This window comes from Kogia breviceps, chromosome X (assembly GCF_026419965.1).
Source record: "Kogia breviceps isolate mKogBre1 chromosome X, mKogBre1 haplotype 1, whole genome shotgun sequence".
NCBI lineage: Eukaryota > Metazoa > Chordata > Mammalia > Artiodactyla > Physeteridae > Kogia > Kogia breviceps.
In genome coordinates, this window is record NC_081330.1 from 94,207,614 (window position 1) to 94,225,392 (window position 17,779).

Below are 17,779 nucleotides of genomic sequence, written 5' to 3' on the forward strand. Positions count from 1 at the left end.
CCAAGAGGAATGTTTGCACATCATTAGGGTAGCCGGTCCACAGCCTGGTAGACTCCCGTGGCTCTTCAGAGCTTTGTGTCCAAGGGAAATATGCCTGTGTAGGTGAATTAGTTAAAATTCCACTTGAATCATGCTGTGGTCAGGAAGGGAAGTGGAGGTTGGCCAGTTAATCCATGTGGAGAGGATGATTCCTATTGGCTGAAACGAGTCTGGCCAAGTCTAATCCTGGCCTTAACTGGACCACATGCAAGGCAGACTCTGTTCTAGTAGATTCAGTTGGCCCCAGGTGAAAAATTAAAAACCAAAAAGTTACACTTTCATGGTTTCTTAAGTTGACATAGCGGTCAAATGGGTAGGTAGCTTATATGTGGTCTTTGGAGACTTTGAAAGTGTTTAAAATTTTTTTATTCACGTAAAGAATACGTATAGGGAAGTACATAAATCGTAAGTGTTCTGCGAGTTATTGCAAAATAAGTACACTCAATACCAAACAGGTCACGAAACACAAAATTACCAGTTCCCCTCATGCCATAACCCAATTACTGCCCCTTTCTCCTCCCCAAACGTAACCACTCTCCTGACTTCTAGCAACACTTAATAATATTACCTGTTTCTGAACTTTGTATAAATGTGATTATAGCGTGTATATATTTTAGTATCTGGTTTGTTTGGCTTGACATTATTTGTGTGATTCATCCATGTTGTAGCTCTAGTTCATCTATTTTCATTGATGTATAGTATTTCATTATATGACTATATCATAATTTACTTATCATCCTGTTGATGAACATGTAGATTGTTTCTAATTTGGAGCTACGTTGAAAAATACCGCTATGAACATTCTTATACATGTCTTTTGGTGCATGTTTACATACATTTTTGTTGGGAATATACCCAGGAGTGAAATTGCTGAGTCATAGGACATGCAAAGGTTCAACTTTAGAAGATGGTGTCAAACAGTTTTATAAAATGGTGGTACCACTTTTCACACTTACCTCTAACGTATGAGAGTTCCATTTGCTCCATATCCTCACTGGTTGGTATTGCCAGTCTTGTTAATTTTAGCCTTTCTAGTGGATTTATAGTGGTATTTCATTGTGGTTTTTTTTTGATGGAAGTATAGTTGATTTACATATTATATTAGTTTCAGGTGTACAACACAGTGATTCAATATTTTTATAGATTATACTCCTTTGTGGTTGTGTTTTTTGTGTGTGTGTGTGTGGTACACGGGCCTCTCACTGTTGTGGCCTCTCCCGTCACGGAGCACAGGCTCCAGACGCGCAGGCTCAGTGGCCATGGCTCACGGGCCTAGCTGCTCCTTGGCATGTGGAATCTTCCCGGACTGGGGCACGAACCCATGTCCCCTGTATCAACAGGCGGACTCTTAACCACTGCACCACCATGGAGCCCCCATTGTGGTTTTAATTTGCATTTACCTAGTGACTAATGAAGTTGAGCACCTTATCATATATTTACTGGCCCTTTGGTATCTTCCTTTGTGAAGTGCCTGTTCAAGTCTCTTGCCCATTTTTCTCTTGGGTCATTGGCCTTTTTATTAACCGATTTTAAGAGTTCCTGTGAATTCTAGATATGAGTATTTTGCTAGTTATATGTGATAAAAAATATCTTCTCTACTTGTGATTTGCCTTTTCACTTTTAGATAGAATCTTTTGATGAACAAAAGGTCCAGTCCAATTTCTTGATCTTATCTTTTCTGGTTATTATTGTTTGTGTTCTGTTTTATTTATTTATTTTATTTTATTTTATTTTTTTTTTTTGCGGTATGCGGGCCTCTCACTGTTGTGGCCTCTCCCGTTGCGGAGCACAGGCTCCGGACGCGCAGGCTCAGCGGCCATGGCTCACGGGCTTAGCTGCTCCGCGGCATGTGGGATCTTCCCGGACCGGGGCACGAACCCGTGTCTCCTGCATCGGCAGGCGGACTCTCAACCACTGCGCCACCAGGGAAGCCCTGTGTTCTGTTTTAGAAGTCTACTCCAAAGTCATAAAGCCAAATTCCTATGATATCTTCTGGGAGCTTTATTGTTTACCTTCTGTACATCTGTGTTTGATTTTTTTTAAATAAGTGACAGACATGTGCAATGAAAAAGTATAGAGATAATTTGAGATGCTCTAGATGAGGTTATCATCTTTCATCTTTCAGAGATGATTTACCTTATATCTGGTCAGTGGCAAGGTTAGGGGAATTAGCAATTCCAGATCACTTTAATCCAATCGGGAATAAAGGTGACATAAATCTGGGCTTCAGTTCCTGTGAGGGTTAGTCTGTTTTCTGTGTGCCCTTTCTTCTAGGGTTCCAACCTAGAGCCTAGAGTATTTATGTAGACTTCCTCAGAAGACCCTGGACTCCAATTTTTGTCAGATTCACTGTTTTTGTGAGTCTGCCAGATGCTCTGCTTAGCTTCTCAGGTGCTTTTAGGGAAAACGTGGCTCAGCATGTGCAGGGCTCACCTCTTGGATTTCCTTTTCCAGACTCTGGCCCTCTTCATGGCCATGGTAGCTTTCTGATGCCATTAGGCAGAAAATTTTGTTGTGTTTTATTTTCCCAGCTTTTCTAGTTAGCCTCAGTGGAAAAGATGGTTCAAATTACCTTGTTTGCTATTAACTACAATAGAACCCCCAGAGATTTTTTTTAAGTCATATGACTTTGTCTACATTGTAATTCAGAATGCATGTTACTCACTGGGCCTGGAAAGGATGTAGAGAAGATTGGAGAGAGTTCACAGGAGAGTGACAAAATGCTAAAGTGATAGATCATTTGGACAGTAAATGAATAAGGAAACATTGGGCTTGAACTACATTTTAGACTAAATGACATTTAGGCATATACAGAACATTCCATCCAACAACAGAATATACATTCTTCTCAAGTGCACATGGAACATTCTCCAGGATAGATCATACGTTGGGTCACAAAACAAGTCCTAGCAAATTTATGAAAATTGAAATCATACCAAGTATCTTTTCCAACCACAATAGTATGAAACTAGAAATCAGTAACAGGAGAAAAACTGGAAAGTTCACAAATATTTGGACATTAAACAACACACTCCTAAACAATCAATGGGTCAACAGAGAAATCAGAAGAGAAATTTAAAAATTATCTTGAGACTAATGAAAATGGAAACACAACACAGGAAAACTTATGGTATGCAACAAAAGCAGTTTTGAGAGGGAAGTTCATAGTGATAAGTGATACATTAAGTGATACATTAAGAAAAAAGAAAGATCTCAAACAACCTAACTTTACTCCTCAAGGAACTAGAAAAAGAAGAACAAACAAAGCCCAAAATTAGTAGAAGGAAGGAAATAACAAAGGCCAGAGCAGAAATAAATAAAATAGAGACTCAGAAAACAATAGAAAAGATCAACAAAACTAAGAGCTGTTTTTTGAAAAGATGAACAAAATTGATAAGCATTTAGTTAGACTAAGAAAAAGAGAAGACTCAAATAAATAACATCAAATGAAAGAGGAAACATTACAACGAATACCACAGAAATATATAGGCTCATAAGAGACTACTGTGAATAATTATTCACCAAAAATCATATAACCTAAATGAAATGGATAAATTCCTAGAAACATGCAACTTACCAAGACTGGATCATGAAGAAATAGAAAATCTGAACAGACCAATACAAGTAAGGACATTGAATCAGTAATTAAAAGCCTCACAGCAAAGAAAAGCCCAGGACTATATGGCTTCACTGGTGAATTCTACCCAACATTTAAAGAAGAATTAATCCGGGAATTCCTTGGAGGTCCAGTGGTTAGGACTCCGGGCTCTCACTGCCGAGGGCCCAGGTTCAATCCCTGGTGGGGGAACTAAGATCCCACAAGCCGTGCAGTGAAGCCAAAAAAAACCCAAAAAAACAAAAAAAAGAATTAACCCTTCTCAAACTATTCCAAAAAATTGAAGATGGGGGAATACTCCCAAATTCATTTTTTGAGCCCAGCATGGCGCTGATATTAAAGCCCACCAAGGACCCTACAAGAAAAGAAAATTACAGGCCAGTATCCCTGGTGAACATAGATGTAAAAATCTTCAACAGAATACCAAAAAACTTAATTCTATTAGCACATTAAAAGGATCAGACATCATAATCAAGTGGGATTTATCCCTGGGGGATGCCACATAATCAATGTGAACACCACATTAACAAAATAAAAATCATGTGATCATCACAGTAGATGCAGAAAAAGCATTTGACAAAATCCAGCATTCTTTTATGATAAAAACTCTCAACAAATTAGGTATAGATGGAATGTACCTCAACATAATAAAGACCACATATGACAAACCCACAGCTAACATGATACTCAATGGTGAAAAGCTGAAAGCTTCTCCTGTCAGATCTGGAGCAAGGCAAGGGTGTGCACTCTTGCCACGTCTATTCATCACAGTACTGGAAATCCTAACCAAAGCAGTTAGGCAAGAAAAAGAAATAAAAGGCATACAAATCAGAAAGGTAGAAGTAAAATTGTCTCTGCAGATGACATGATCTCACATATAGAAAACCCTAAAGATTCTACCAAGAAATTGTTTGAAGCTTTTAAACTAAATCACTAAAGTTACAGGAGATAATATCAGCATACAAAAATCAGTTGCATTTCTATATACTAACAATGAACTATTCAAAAAAGAAATTAAGAAAACAATTCCATTACAGTAGCATGAAAAACAATAAAATACTTAGGAATAAATTTAACCAAGGAGTGAAGATCTATATACTGAAAATTAAAGAACATTGACAAAAGAAATTGAAGAAGACACAAGTAAATGGAATGATACCTGTGTTCATGGATTGGAAGAATTAATATTGTTAAAATGTCCACACTGCCCAAAGTGACATACAGGTTCAGTACAATCTCTATCAAAACTCTGATGGTATTTTTCACAGAAAAAGTAAAACCATCCTAAAATTTGTATGGAACCACGAAAGAACCTAAATAGCTAAAGCCATCTTGAGGAAAAAGAACAAAGCTGGAGGCATCACACTTCCTGATTTCAAATTCTATTACAAAGGTGCAGTAATCAAAAAAGTATGGCATTGCCATAAAAACAGACACACAGATCAAAGGAACAGAATAAGAAGTTCAGAAATAAACCCTTGCATATAGAATCAAGACCAACATGCCAAGGAAACACAATGGGGAAAGGGCAGTCTCTTTAATAAATGGTGTTGGGAAAACCGGAAAGCCACATTGCAAAAGAATAAAACTGGACCTCATCTTATACCACTCATAAAAATCAACTCAAAATGGATTAAAAACTTAAATGTAAGACCTGAAACCATAAAACTCCTAGATGAAAACAAAGGGGAAAAGCTCCTTGACATTGGTCTTGGCACTGATTTGTTGTTGTTGTGTTTGACACCAAAAGCGCAGGCAACAAAAGCAAAAATAAACACGTGTAAAATTTTTTACATCAAACTAAAAAATTTCTGCAAAGCAAAGGGAACCATCAACAAAATGAAAGTCCTAGGATGAAAAAGATTTTTCTGAGCTTAGAATTCTATACCCAAACTGTTAATCAAAAATGAGCAAAAAAAAGGAGGGTGGCTTTCAGACATGCAAGAATTCCGAAAGTTTAGCACCATGCAGACTCTATAAGAAGGAGGGAAAATAACATAAGGATTAAACAAAACAAAATCCAACTAAGGGGACAGTGATTTGTTATAACCCAGAAGAAGTGAACAAGATCAAAAAGAAATTAAAAGATCTGTTTTTCTTTTTTTGCAAGATACTCAAATGTTCTTTTCTAACAAAGTTTAAATGACATTGTATTACATTTCCTTTAATGGTATTCCAACCACTCTGCTTGGTTACAGTGAATAATATTCATAAATTACATTATTGCAAGTGCTGTTTATTGGTCTTTGACATTAGACTCAATCCATAGACAAAGCAGATATTTGCTTATTAGTTACAGAATGCAAATGTTATATATCTACAGTATAAAATTAATTAGAAATAAAAATTAGAAAGGAAAAAAATTGAAAAGAGGGAGGAATGTGAATGAATTAAATTTACCATCCTTCATAAGAGGGAGCTAGAAGCTGACTACAGTTTATAAATCAGGAAATAGGCGAAAAAAACTGTATTCTATAAAGTTGTAATGGTAAATTACCAGAAAGACTGGGTGGGAGGGAGGCTTGATATTTCATTTTTGCCCTTCCAACAATCTGAATATTTAAAATCTATCTGTAAATATTTTTTCCTCTTTTAAAGAAGTTGTTAGAGGGCCTTCTGTATTTGAGAAGAGCGAGCTTGTCTTTGAACTGCCCAAGACAGGGAACTGAAATGAAAGGTAGCCTCTGGGTGCCCCGGAACTCTTTTGTATTAGTCATTCTGCAAATCCAGCTGCTGTCAGCTTCTGAGCTGAAGACACAAGAAAACTGATAGGCCTGTAGGGGCTGTTTCTAGGAATGAGGACAGCAGTCAGAGGGGGCTTGTTCTGCTTACAGAGTCCCAGCAGGGCCCGCACATCCTCCTTTGATGAGTAATTCCCAGTCAGAATTTTACCCAGGGGTCACCCTTCCATCTCCTCCTGTAGAGAAGCCTTTTCTCTCTCGTGCTGCTCTGAATGAAGACAGGAGGTGATGGTGCTCGGAGCAGTCATCCGCTTGGGTACAGACAGCTGTGACTCCTTCTCACCTGCCTTTAAAGTCACTTGGCCACTCCTGCATTTGAGGTGGCCCTGTAGGTCTCCACCTTTTCCACACTGCTTCGGCTCTGGGTTATCAGAAACGGTCCCAGCTCCATCGTAATGTGACACAGGGCTGCACATTTGCCAGCACAAATATCCGTAGATTGGCAAACCCTGAGCCGGTCTCCACAGAACAGTTGACCTTCATGTTAGAACAGGGGGCTCAATTGAGGGCAGGTTTGCTTCTCAGGGGACACTGGGCCATGTCATGAGACGTTTTTGTTGTCACACCTGAGGGAAGGGTTGGGGGTGCTCTAGTGGTTAGAGGCCAGAGATGCTGCTAGACATCCTACAATGCAGGACAGCCCCCTATGACAAAGGGTGACCTGACCCACAATGCCACTGGTGTCGAGGTGGAGAAACTGTGTTGGAGAGTCTGGGAGAGAGGCAGTGGGTAGAGGGAAGAATAGTCCTGTATGGGAAGGTGGGAGGTTGAGGTCTGAGTGACCTTTGTGAAACAGTTTTGCTGAATCCTCTCAGGTCCTGTCCACCTCGAACATTTCCACCATGTGATCTCAGGGGAGAGGGGATGCAGGGGCTGTAACATCTCCACTCCAGCTACACGATTTCCTGTTTCCAAAACATGAGCTGGTTGTGTGTCAAAAACTGGAAGGCTGGGGGTTCCCTGGTGGTGCCGTGGTTGAGAGTCCGCCGCCTGCCAATGCAGGGGACACAGGTTCGTGCCCCGGTCCAGGAGGATCCCACGTGCCACGGAGCGGCTGGGCCTGTGAGCCATGGCCGCTGAGCCTGCGCGTCCGGAGCCTGTGCTCCGCAACGGGAGAGGCCACAACAGTGAGAGGTCCGTGTACCGCCAGAAAACAAACAAACAAACAAAAAGCTGGAAGGCTGATCAAAACCAAAATTCTCATTCAGCATAACAAAGAAGGCAGAAGGGTGTTCTAATTAATCAGATATTCTTTTTAACTGAAAATGAGGAACCGCCAACCTGAAAGTTAACAGTTAACATTTAAGGCTGATGGGGCATAGTTTAATCTTGGATTCAGACTGTTGCAGAATACAGGTACTTTCTGTATTGTGCTGGTAAAATGGGGGAAAAGAGGCTTTTGGGGGGTAGAATGCCAGATGATTTACTCTTTGGGATTTCTAAACACATTTTGTTGGGTGTGTGTTTTCTTTGCAGGCACTTTTCCTTAATTCTCTTTTTAAAGTTACTTGAAGCCCATCCTCACACACAGTGGCCCCCCATTAACCACCACTCTCCCAGCCTGGTGTGGCTTGCTCGCTCGATGTCTGACCAGCCCCCAGGTGTACGACGTAAGTACAGCATGGCCGGGTTGCCATGCTAACACTGCAGTTCTGCTATAGCCTTTGCTTTGAATTTCCACCAAATGTGACAGAGAACAGCATCAATGTCTCGTTCTCTTAAAGATAGTTGAGGCTTCCAACCTCCCCAGACCCTCACCATATACAAATGGAATTCCTGTACCACCTCTGATAAACTGTTTTTAAGTTACAAAAAATGGGTCAGATGCCAAGAACACCATTTCCTTAGAACTGCTCCCGGTTTTGTAAAGTGATTTTTAATGCTTATGGTGAGTTTTTAGTGGAATATGAGCCTAGGTAATAATGCTAATTACCTTTCCTTTTATGTTGGAAGGATACAGACCAATAGATTAAAAAGTTACTTTTATAATTTCCCATCCCATTTTATTTAATAAATCTGTCTTTTTTTGAATGCTGAATAGTTTGCTCAGTTTGGACCTCTGTGTAAAGTGACAGTGTGGGCCATTTGGATGTGTTTTATCATCAGAAACAAAGGGTAGTGACTCGGTATCCTCACTTCTCCCACTAAAGAAGCTCCAACTGATTACACTGTTTGATTTTGTTTCACTGGGCTTACGTGTTTCTTTGCCTTCTAGCTCTAGTCTTTTTTAACCAATTTCTAAAGTCTTCCTTCTTACTTAGGTTTTACAGGGGTCACTTTTCATGTCTCTGTAAGTAAAGTAACTAACCCACTATGAAAACTTTATAAAAACCTTACCTAATCGGAAGCTTACCAACTATTCCTCACATATCAGTTAGGGGTATCTGGCCTACTTTGAACTCAAAATAAACTCAATATACATACTTCCAGGGACTTAAATTGAAAGTACTCCCCTCACCACTTCCAGAGCCTGCCCAAGGTTTGCTTCCTGGGGTAATGTTTGGGCTGTGGACTCCCCACAGCCAATCCAAGATGCGGTGACTTGGGCTGCAGGCAAGAACCACCCTCCATTCTGCTGCTACTGCCTTGGGCTGGGGTCCTGACTGGGGTCCCAGCCACCTCCAGACACGGAGAGGCCTGCTGCTGAGAGAGTGAGAGCAGAGAGTCTTTGGAAGTTTAACTGAGGAAGCCAGAGGTGAGAGAATGGAGGGGGCTCCATGTGGAGTCTAGTGCCGGGTAAGGGCATCAGATGAGCCATTCTCTGGGCTGTTTGACACACTTTTGGGTGAGCCCCCCTATCACCTGTAGGGCATTTTGTACTTCACCAAGATTCTTTGGGAGATATGGAAGATGTTCATTATTCCTCATTTCCACTAACTCTAAATGAAATTTAGGTTTGAGAACCGCCTAGAAAACAGTGTTCTTCCACTTAATGAAAATGATCTGTGAATATTTAAATGCACACATTTCCACGACACTCTTGCTTGCAGGTGTTTGCAGGGTTATTTCACTCCATTTCCATAGCAGCCCTCACCGGACAGCTAGTTATGTAATTACACAAACCTTCAGCTGAACAAAACTTTTGTCAATCCTGTCATCTGGAATTCGAGGGTGTGGGATAGTTTTGTCGTCGGCATAGAACATTCCTTAAGCTTCCATCTGGAAATCCCTCTCCACTGGGTTTTACTACATCCTTGTTTCTGAGTGACCTTTCCTGGGGTACTATTTGTCTGGGCTTGTGAGTTTCATCATGGAATGGGACAATATCCAGTCTTGTTTTCTACTGTCAGTGAATTTTGGCCCTGCTTCCCACTGCGAGGGGTCAGAGTGGGCCACACTGGAGCTTCCGTCTGGGGGTTCCTCTGTGCTGCTGGGGAGGGAGGGGCTTGGCTCCATTTGCAGAATTCCCTGCACATGCAGTTGTTCTGTATTCCTCTCTTGTCCCCGTGTGGCTCCAAACCTCAAAACAGCAAAATACGTGCCAGGAGAGTCTTCTCCTGAACATTGGGAGCTAAGGAGCCCTGGGAGAGAGATTTTGACAGAGATGAACAAAAACATTACTTAGCGCATGTATGAACGGGAGAAATGGAACGTGCTGAAACAGGGAACATGATGTCATCTGTTGTGAAGAAAACCGTCATGGAGCAGGTAGAGTTTCAGGACTTTCAGAACTACTAATGGGAAGGAGGAAATTGGGGAGTTTGGAGTGAGCTTTACAATTATGCTCTGCCCGAGTCGAAGATGTTTATTGAACTGTACGTTTGCTCCCTGCCTCATTCCGGTGAGGGTTGGAGGCAGCCATCAAGAGGACTTGCGTGCTTTGCCTGTTAAAAAAGTCAGAGCCCTGGTTAAGTGGAGTCACGCTGTGGAGAGTGGAGAAGCCGACGTCACTGAGAAACAATGCAGAAAACAAGCATGTGCTTGTCACCCTTCCGTGCCCAGAGATGGGCCAGAACCCCACGGGTCCTCCCTGGGTCGGTGCATTCAACAGGCGTTCATCTAGCACCTCCTAAGAGGTCAGCAGCGCAAGGAAGGACGCCAGGAAGAGGAGGAGATCACTGTTGTTCGGTGGTTTCTCACGTAGATGGGGATCCCCGGCCCGGACGCGGGAGAATCTACCCCAGCCTCGGGCAGCGAGACTGAGTGGGGGCCACGTGGCTGTCAGGGAGGCAGGCTCAGCATCCCACACCAAGGAGACCCTGTCGTGTAGAGGCCGAAGGACCGCAAATGCACTTTGAAGGTAGATGGGAAATAGGAGAGAAAGAACCGTTTACGTGGAGCGGCTTGGAAGCATATGTTTGCCATTCAAGGAAGAAAGAAGCTCCCCGTGTTTGACGGCCATGCAGCGGGGGCGCGGGGAGTGTATCACCCCTTGCTTTGCTTGTTAAACCATCGGAGGGTGAAAGGTTGTGCCTGACTTAGCGCTGCTTCCTGACACTCTCCCCGTAGTCTCGTAGTTTCAAGTGGCTGCCACGTAGCCTGCTTTGCTCAGCCTTGTCTGTTCTGCTACCACCGCTGCCTAGCATGAGATGCCCCACCAGTCCTCTTCCCAACGGGGTGGTTTTTCACATCTTTTATGTAGGTAGAACCAGTCTAGGGACAGCATAAATCCTAACTCTGCTTCCAAGCAACTGGACAGCCACAGGCAAATTCCATGGGTTCTCTCAGGTTTTCTTCTCTGTGACCTGAGTGTGCCCTTCATAAGGAAGGGGTGAGGATCAAATGAGAGCTTCTGTGACGTTCCTGGCAGGCATATAATAGATGCTCGAGAAAACGCCCCCCTCCCTCTCTGTCCCTCGCTTCATCCACCTGAGGGCTTCCTTCCCATCAGGGTGTTTCTGTGGGGACAGGAAGGAAATCCTAATTATGGCTTATCCTCTTCCCTGAATTGCTGACTAGGACAAAGAGTAGTTCAACTGTAAACCAGGTGGGTTTAGGGTGGTTTGTACAGGGCAGGAAGCCGCCTCCGCCCCCAGAAGACCTTCCCAAAGAAGAGAGGACCTGAAACCTATTTGTAGGTTTGCCCAGGGACCTTATTCCTTCCTACCTTTGTGGGTTGGGAAGCCGAAAATTGGAGCTGATATCCCTTTCTTCCCTTTTGTCACTTTTTGTCCCCAAGCTGTCAGGCATTTAAAATCAGAACTGCTTTCTGGTGTTTGAAGTGCTCGTTCAGCAACAGCCTTACATTGACTAGCACTCTACCGTTTACATCCAGTTATCATACTAGAGGCTCAAGGCAGGCAAGTTTTATGATCCCTCTTTTCAGATGAGGAGCTGAGGTTGGGGTTGGCTTCAGCCCGGCCTTCCATTAGCTGGAAGACCACTAATGGAAAATAGTGGTCTTCCATTTGTTGTTGATGTTTGCGGTGTTTGTTGCACTTTTCAGAACCAAGAGCCGCTGAGAGAGGAAGACTCTGATTTCATCCTGACCGAGGGTGACCTCACCTTGACCTACGGGGACAGCACAGTGACTGCGAACGGCTCCTCGGGCTCCCACACAGCCCCCACGAGCGTCGAGGTCGGTCGGAGGATGAAGAGCAGTGCCGAGGAGGTGCTGGAACGAGACCTGGGAATGGGAGACCAGAAGGTTTCCAGCCGGGGCACCCGCCTGGTGTTTCCCTTGGAGGATAACGCGTGACTCCCCGCCCTGAGCCCTGAGTGACGGGGTAGGCCCACTGGCGGGGTGAGGATGGCTGCAAGCTTGAGGTGGGGCCTTGACTGAATGGAATTAACACTTCTATTTTATTGGGGTCTGAAGATATCTTCACATTTAAAATTTAACCCAAGACGCAGCTGGTGGGGCTAAAGTGTCTCTAAATCAAGACAAATGCAGACCTATTCCCACTTTTTTTTTACATAGTAGTGTGCTGTTCAGAGTTAAACAAACAAACAAACTAATAGCATGCTTTAATGCTCTCTTCATTCATTCACCTGCAGATCTGAACAAGGTGTGGCAGGTTGAAGAACTCCTGGGGGTTCTTCCCAGGAGAGGCTTCATATCCAGACACAGCAATGCAGGTCTAGCTGGTTGCAGGAATAGCAAGGGGGGAACAGGCTAGAAAAAGACCGTGAAGGAAGGCAATTGAGATTGGACCTCCAAGGATTGTGAGAAGCTGGTGTTAAATGGGACAGAAAACATGAAAAAGCAATTTGGGTGGAGGCTCCAGCAGCAAGGCTGTGTGACTGTACCCTCCTATCAGGATTCCTGCCCTTTTTGGCTACCTGTTTCCTCTAGACTGAAGATTGGAAAATATGTCCATGAACATTTCAACATGGGGGAACGAATTCCAATTCCTTCTCTGGAAATCTCCATAAAGAAGTTACTGAAATGTTTGAAACCAAAGGCAAAATAGTGTTATACTGTTGTTTTTAATTAATCTGAGGACAGGAGAAACTGTTTAGAAACTGATGGTGATATCACTGCAAAAATCAGTCAGTTCTTGAAGGCTCCCATATGAGCTGACTGCCTGGAAAACGATTAATAGGACTGGATTCTATTGTGGGTTTAGAAACAACATCACAATTTGTGGGGTGCAATTTTATCTAGGGAAGAGAAGGCAGTAAGAAGCCTAAGAGGGAACAAGCTAGTATTCGGAGGGAAGAAATCTCACTGCAAACAAAACTAACTGCAAAGAAAATACAAGATAGTATTCTAATGACTGAGTAGAATTCCAAACTTTGAGCTAATAAATACATGAGATTTCAGTGGCCACATGGGGAATCAGAGGCAAGTCAATGAAAAATTCAGCATTATTCAATTTGATGGAAGGTTTTGTCTACTATAGACAGATTAAGAATCCAGATGTCTTGACATTGAATGCCATGTAGAGAAGGGCCATTTTCTTGGTATCTGGGGAGCCTTGCACCAGCTTAATGTGTAAGTGTGACTTAAAATTCAGGTTTTTGGTCTGGGTTCTTTGTGGATGAGCTGTTCCACCTGCCCGCACCTGCAGTAAGTGAAATACTGAGAGAACTCTTGGAAACTGAGTTTGAGATTCTCCCCGTGTCTCTATGCTTCAGTGCTAGTATATTTGAAAACCCAATTTCTAAAAAATGCTTTCATAAAATGCGGGCAGTTTTCTTATTGTGGCAGACAAAATAGTGGCCCAGTTCAGTCTAGGACACCCATAATGAAGTCAGTCATTTAATCTCCTTGACTCGCATTTTTAATGGTTCATTTTTAAATAAGACGTTGCTTGATACTTTGTTTTTGAATTGATAATTTGTGCAAACCAGGAAAATTTTATTATTAGGTTAAGCCATATGAAATTGATGACATTCAACCATATAAAAAAATAGATATGGCAATTTCATATGGTTCAATATAATATAATTGAATCATTTTTATTCCCCTCTTTCCTTTGTATCTACACTAAAGTCCATTTTGATTTTATGGTCATCCATGGGCTTTGTCCTCTTCACTGCAAACATTTTATTCTAACCTACTTAAATATAAGTAAATGGAGATTGGCTAAGGCTAAAAGTTAGCTAGGTTTGTAGTTACGTGGTTGGATTTTTTATTCAGTGGATCAGAGTAAGTCACTGATCTGTCGTCCTAATTTTGGTTTGCAAGATGTGGAGATTAATCCTGATCTTACCAGGGGTCATGGGAAGTGAGTCCACTCATCAACATGCTTCCACCTCTCAGAAGCATTATGCCTGTGCTGAGTGGCAAAAAAGTAGGGTGCCACGAAGGCCTGAAAGCACCCCACTCAAGGCTGAGTGTCTGCTGCCAGTCTGGCAGAAATCAGATCGAAACTGCTAAGTAATGGTGCATCCAGCTAAAGAAAGTTGCCCTGAGAGAGTAATCCCAAGTCATCTTATAAACATGTTTGTTCTGGGTTGGGGGGATGACAGTTCAGTAGTCGAATGCTCTAGAGCACAGGTTCTCAACCCTGGCTGCACATTAGGATTACCTGGCCAGTTTTTAAAACTATTGATGCCAGGGCCCTTCCCTCAGAGATTCAGATTCAGTAGGTTTGGGGTGGGGCCTGGCTGCCATGCTTTGTTCTAGATCCTCAAGGATTCTAATACACAGCTAGGGTTGAGAGCCTCTAGTCTAGAACTTGCAGTGGACCCTATTTGGAACCTTAAAGAATGGCCTAGCAAAGAACGTTTTATTTTAGTTGTTAGTCATGTGGAACAAACAGTTGTTGATCGGTAATACAGACTGGGCAGCTGTGAGAGTTTCATGCTAATCTTTGCAGAAGTCAAGAATGTACCTCTTAAAGTGCAACCTAAAAGGTCACTTTTGAAAACCTTAGTGCGTAAGGAGAGATGGGCGACTTGAGTGTATGTTTGGCGGGGGCGGGGGGGATTAAAAACCTGTCATATGTGCCCCCATCTGTGGGGGAAAAAAAGGGGTTTTGTCTTAACTGAGCTGCAGACTAATCACATGTGAAGGTTTCTGAGATGCTATCTTTGCAGTTTAACCTGAGATTATATTAATAGTCCCCACTGCAGTCAAGTGAACTTTCTTTCTCTTCACACTTTGCTTGTCCCCATGCCTGCATCCACACTGGACTCCTCAGGATAAGGATGGGCCCATTTATTGCCTGAGCAGAGGCTCCGTATTAAGTGGAAAGTTGTGATCACTTTGCTGTCACGTGGCGGTGGTGTCGGCAGCAGGTAATTAAGGAGACGCAAACTTTTGTATAGCACCGACACAGGAAAGACAAAAACGCCTGCAATTCCTTTTCATACTCTTTTTGGGGACTACAGGGAGAACCGACCTAAAGAAGGAAATTTGGAATTTAAAGAAATTTGGTATTTCTTCCTCGGAAACAGGTATAGGAAGGGCATATGTGATTAAATGGACTCTGACCGTCAGGAGTCAGAGTGACCAGACAAAGCATTGATGCCCTGCAGCCCAAAATCACACCGCAACATCAAATGTTTCATCAAGCAAACGGCAGGGAGCTCTTTACGCCGTGTTCTCTAGACTTGAAAATGTCCTTCATGGTTCAGTTTACAAAATCTCTTTAGAAAACCTGAAAAAATGTTATCTCAGCTATCCGCGAACATTTCAGTCTCGGGCAAAGAAGTAATGGTTCTTTCCAAAACAGAAGTCTGTTTCATGCACACACTCCCCCACCCCCCATCATAGCTCTCCCTACCTTGGTACCCATTGCGAGTTCTAAGAGGTAGATCAGAAAGCTGATTTTCCCATCTGCTGTAAAATGCAATCTGGACTGAGAGCATCTGGAAAGCCAGCTTTCTGATTCAGTAAGTATATGACTCCTTATTCCACTTCAGAAATGGGACACTTGACAAGTTTCCTGCCTGCTTTTTGATGTTGCTTCTGTAGGTGAATTAGTGTAGGAGCTAGTCTGTCAAATACAGTAGACTGGTATCATTGAATTCTGATCTCTTCTGTTGTTTTTTTAAGTGAGAATCTGGCTCACCAGTGTCAATTGCTGCGTTCTGATACAGTAAATTGAGGGCATCTAGTGGCCAAGAGTTAGAGTTTAGAAACGACCCACCTGAATGCTGCTTTCACCATGTGGATACCTCAAAAGACCTTCCCACTTTCTAAAACCTAATAAGAACAATCTACACAGAAACATTCTGGAAACCAATGCTCGTGTCTAATGAGGAAAAGCAAGTAGGCTCTTTGACAATCCTTTCAAAACGAGACCTAGAAAGAAACTATTTTTTTCCAGTTCCAAGTTTCATAAGCAGAGTTTTTATAAATTAACAAACACATCTTGTCAGCCAGTGCTAGCAGAAATTGTAAAGAGCAAAACCAAAGTTTTTGATGTCAGTTTTATTTTTGTAAGCAGGGTATAGTCTAACCATGGCCCACATGGCGCACACAGGCAGCCAGTTTTCTGCTACATGAGCCTTGGAAAAGATGAGAAGGAAGGGAGAGTGCTCGGGAGAGGGAGAGGTTACCTTCTCATCCTGATGGCCACCTTTTCAAATGGGTTCACAGAACTGCCACATGTCATGGTCAGCTCAACTCTTGGCCAGTGGAAAATTATCTGGGCCTGTATGTGTTGGGGGAACTCAGGTGGAAAAGGACTTGGAAACAGCATGAAGTACTCTACATCTGCTGTCTAAAGCACTTCAAAAAAGTTAAGATCCCAGTGTTACTGGGTGAGTATCTAGCTACATGGACATTTGGGGGTTGACTTTAGTTGTGATTATTCCAGCTGTGGGCTTTGGAGAAGCAGTGTGGGATGGTTTTCAGTCATGTGGGTTTTAAGTCTGTGGATTTGGAATTTGTCACTGAAATCACTCATTCGAAGTATGACTTCATGGTAAGGTCAGCTCCTAGGTTTTTTTTATTTTTTACATAAAATACATCTGGTACTTCTTACTTAGGAAGTTTTACTATGTCCATTAAAATGATTAAATGGGAAGGCCACCAAGATTCATTTAATAGCTGAAAAGCAGTTTTTTTAATAGAATAGGATGAATTTAATATGGGCTGATGTGACTTTCCGGGGAATTTTTTTATAGAGAGCTTACATACTGTAATTGGGGAAATTTTTGTCTTTTACTTCCATTGAACAGTAGCAAACTGGTGGCTTTATAAAATTAACATAGGATGTTATATAAACATGTTATATAAAATAATATTAAAGTATGTCTAACTGTGAAAAAGTGAAGACTTGGAGTTATCAACAACCTTTGTGTGCAATAAGAAAAACTGGAGTTAGGCCCCCAAAGTGCTCCCTTTCCCTAGCATTTTACTTAATGTTTGCCTTTGTGTATATGTTTAGATTGATATTATAAAGCTAGCTACATGTTCTCCTGCCCTTTACTGATATTTAACACATTTTTCTCAAAGCTTTTTTTTTTTAACAAAACTCAAAATAAAAAGATTAACTGGGTGAGCTCATCTTGCTTTGTATTTCTAAAAGTATTGTCTGTTAGTAGAAGAATGCAGTATGATCCTGTTCTTAGTCTGTTTCTTTCCCTCACAGAGAGGTTCTGTTCTGGGTGGAAGCTATTCCTCTCCAACTTCATTTAGAACAGAGATTGACAAATTACGGCAGCCCCTGGACCAAATGCAGCCTACTGCTTGTTTTTGTAAATAAAGTTTTATTGGCACACACTCCACTCATTTGCATACTGTCTGTGACTGCTTTCACACAGAGCCGAGGAGTTGTAACAGCAGTGAACCACTAGCTGCTCATAAAGCCTGAGCTATTTACTATCAGGGTCTTTAGAGAAAAGTTTTTTGCTGAACCCTAATTTAGATGCTTGAAAATTTTTAGTTTTAAAATTAGATCTAAAAATCACAGCAACAGATTTTTTTTTAGATGTTAAAAATGTGCCTTAAGATTAAAAGAAACACTTTAAACCTGGTCTCTGCCTGTGACTTCTCCCGGCCTGCAATCATCTTTAGTGTTGGCTAGTTGCTAAGATTATTGAG

General features: G+C 42.1%; 1 protein-coding gene across 2 annotated transcripts in view; it reads left to right on the forward strand.

Moving 5' to 3' along the window:
* SLC9A7 (solute carrier family 9 member A7) overlaps nucleotides 1-17,463 on the forward strand; it is a 147,158-nt gene extending 129,695 nt beyond the window's left edge. For both annotated transcript variants that reach the window (XM_059050611.2, XM_067024134.1), the window contains 2 exons: nucleotides 7,901-8,006; nucleotides 11,783-17,463. In XM_059050611.2, coding sequence (XP_058906594.1) covers nucleotides 7,901-8,006; nucleotides 11,783-12,034 — 358 coding nt within the window. In that variant the 3' untranslated portion in view covers nucleotides 12,035-17,463. The remainder of the gene's footprint in view (nucleotides 1-7,900; nucleotides 8,007-11,782) is intronic.
* Nucleotides 17,464-17,779: the final 316 nt, after the last annotated feature.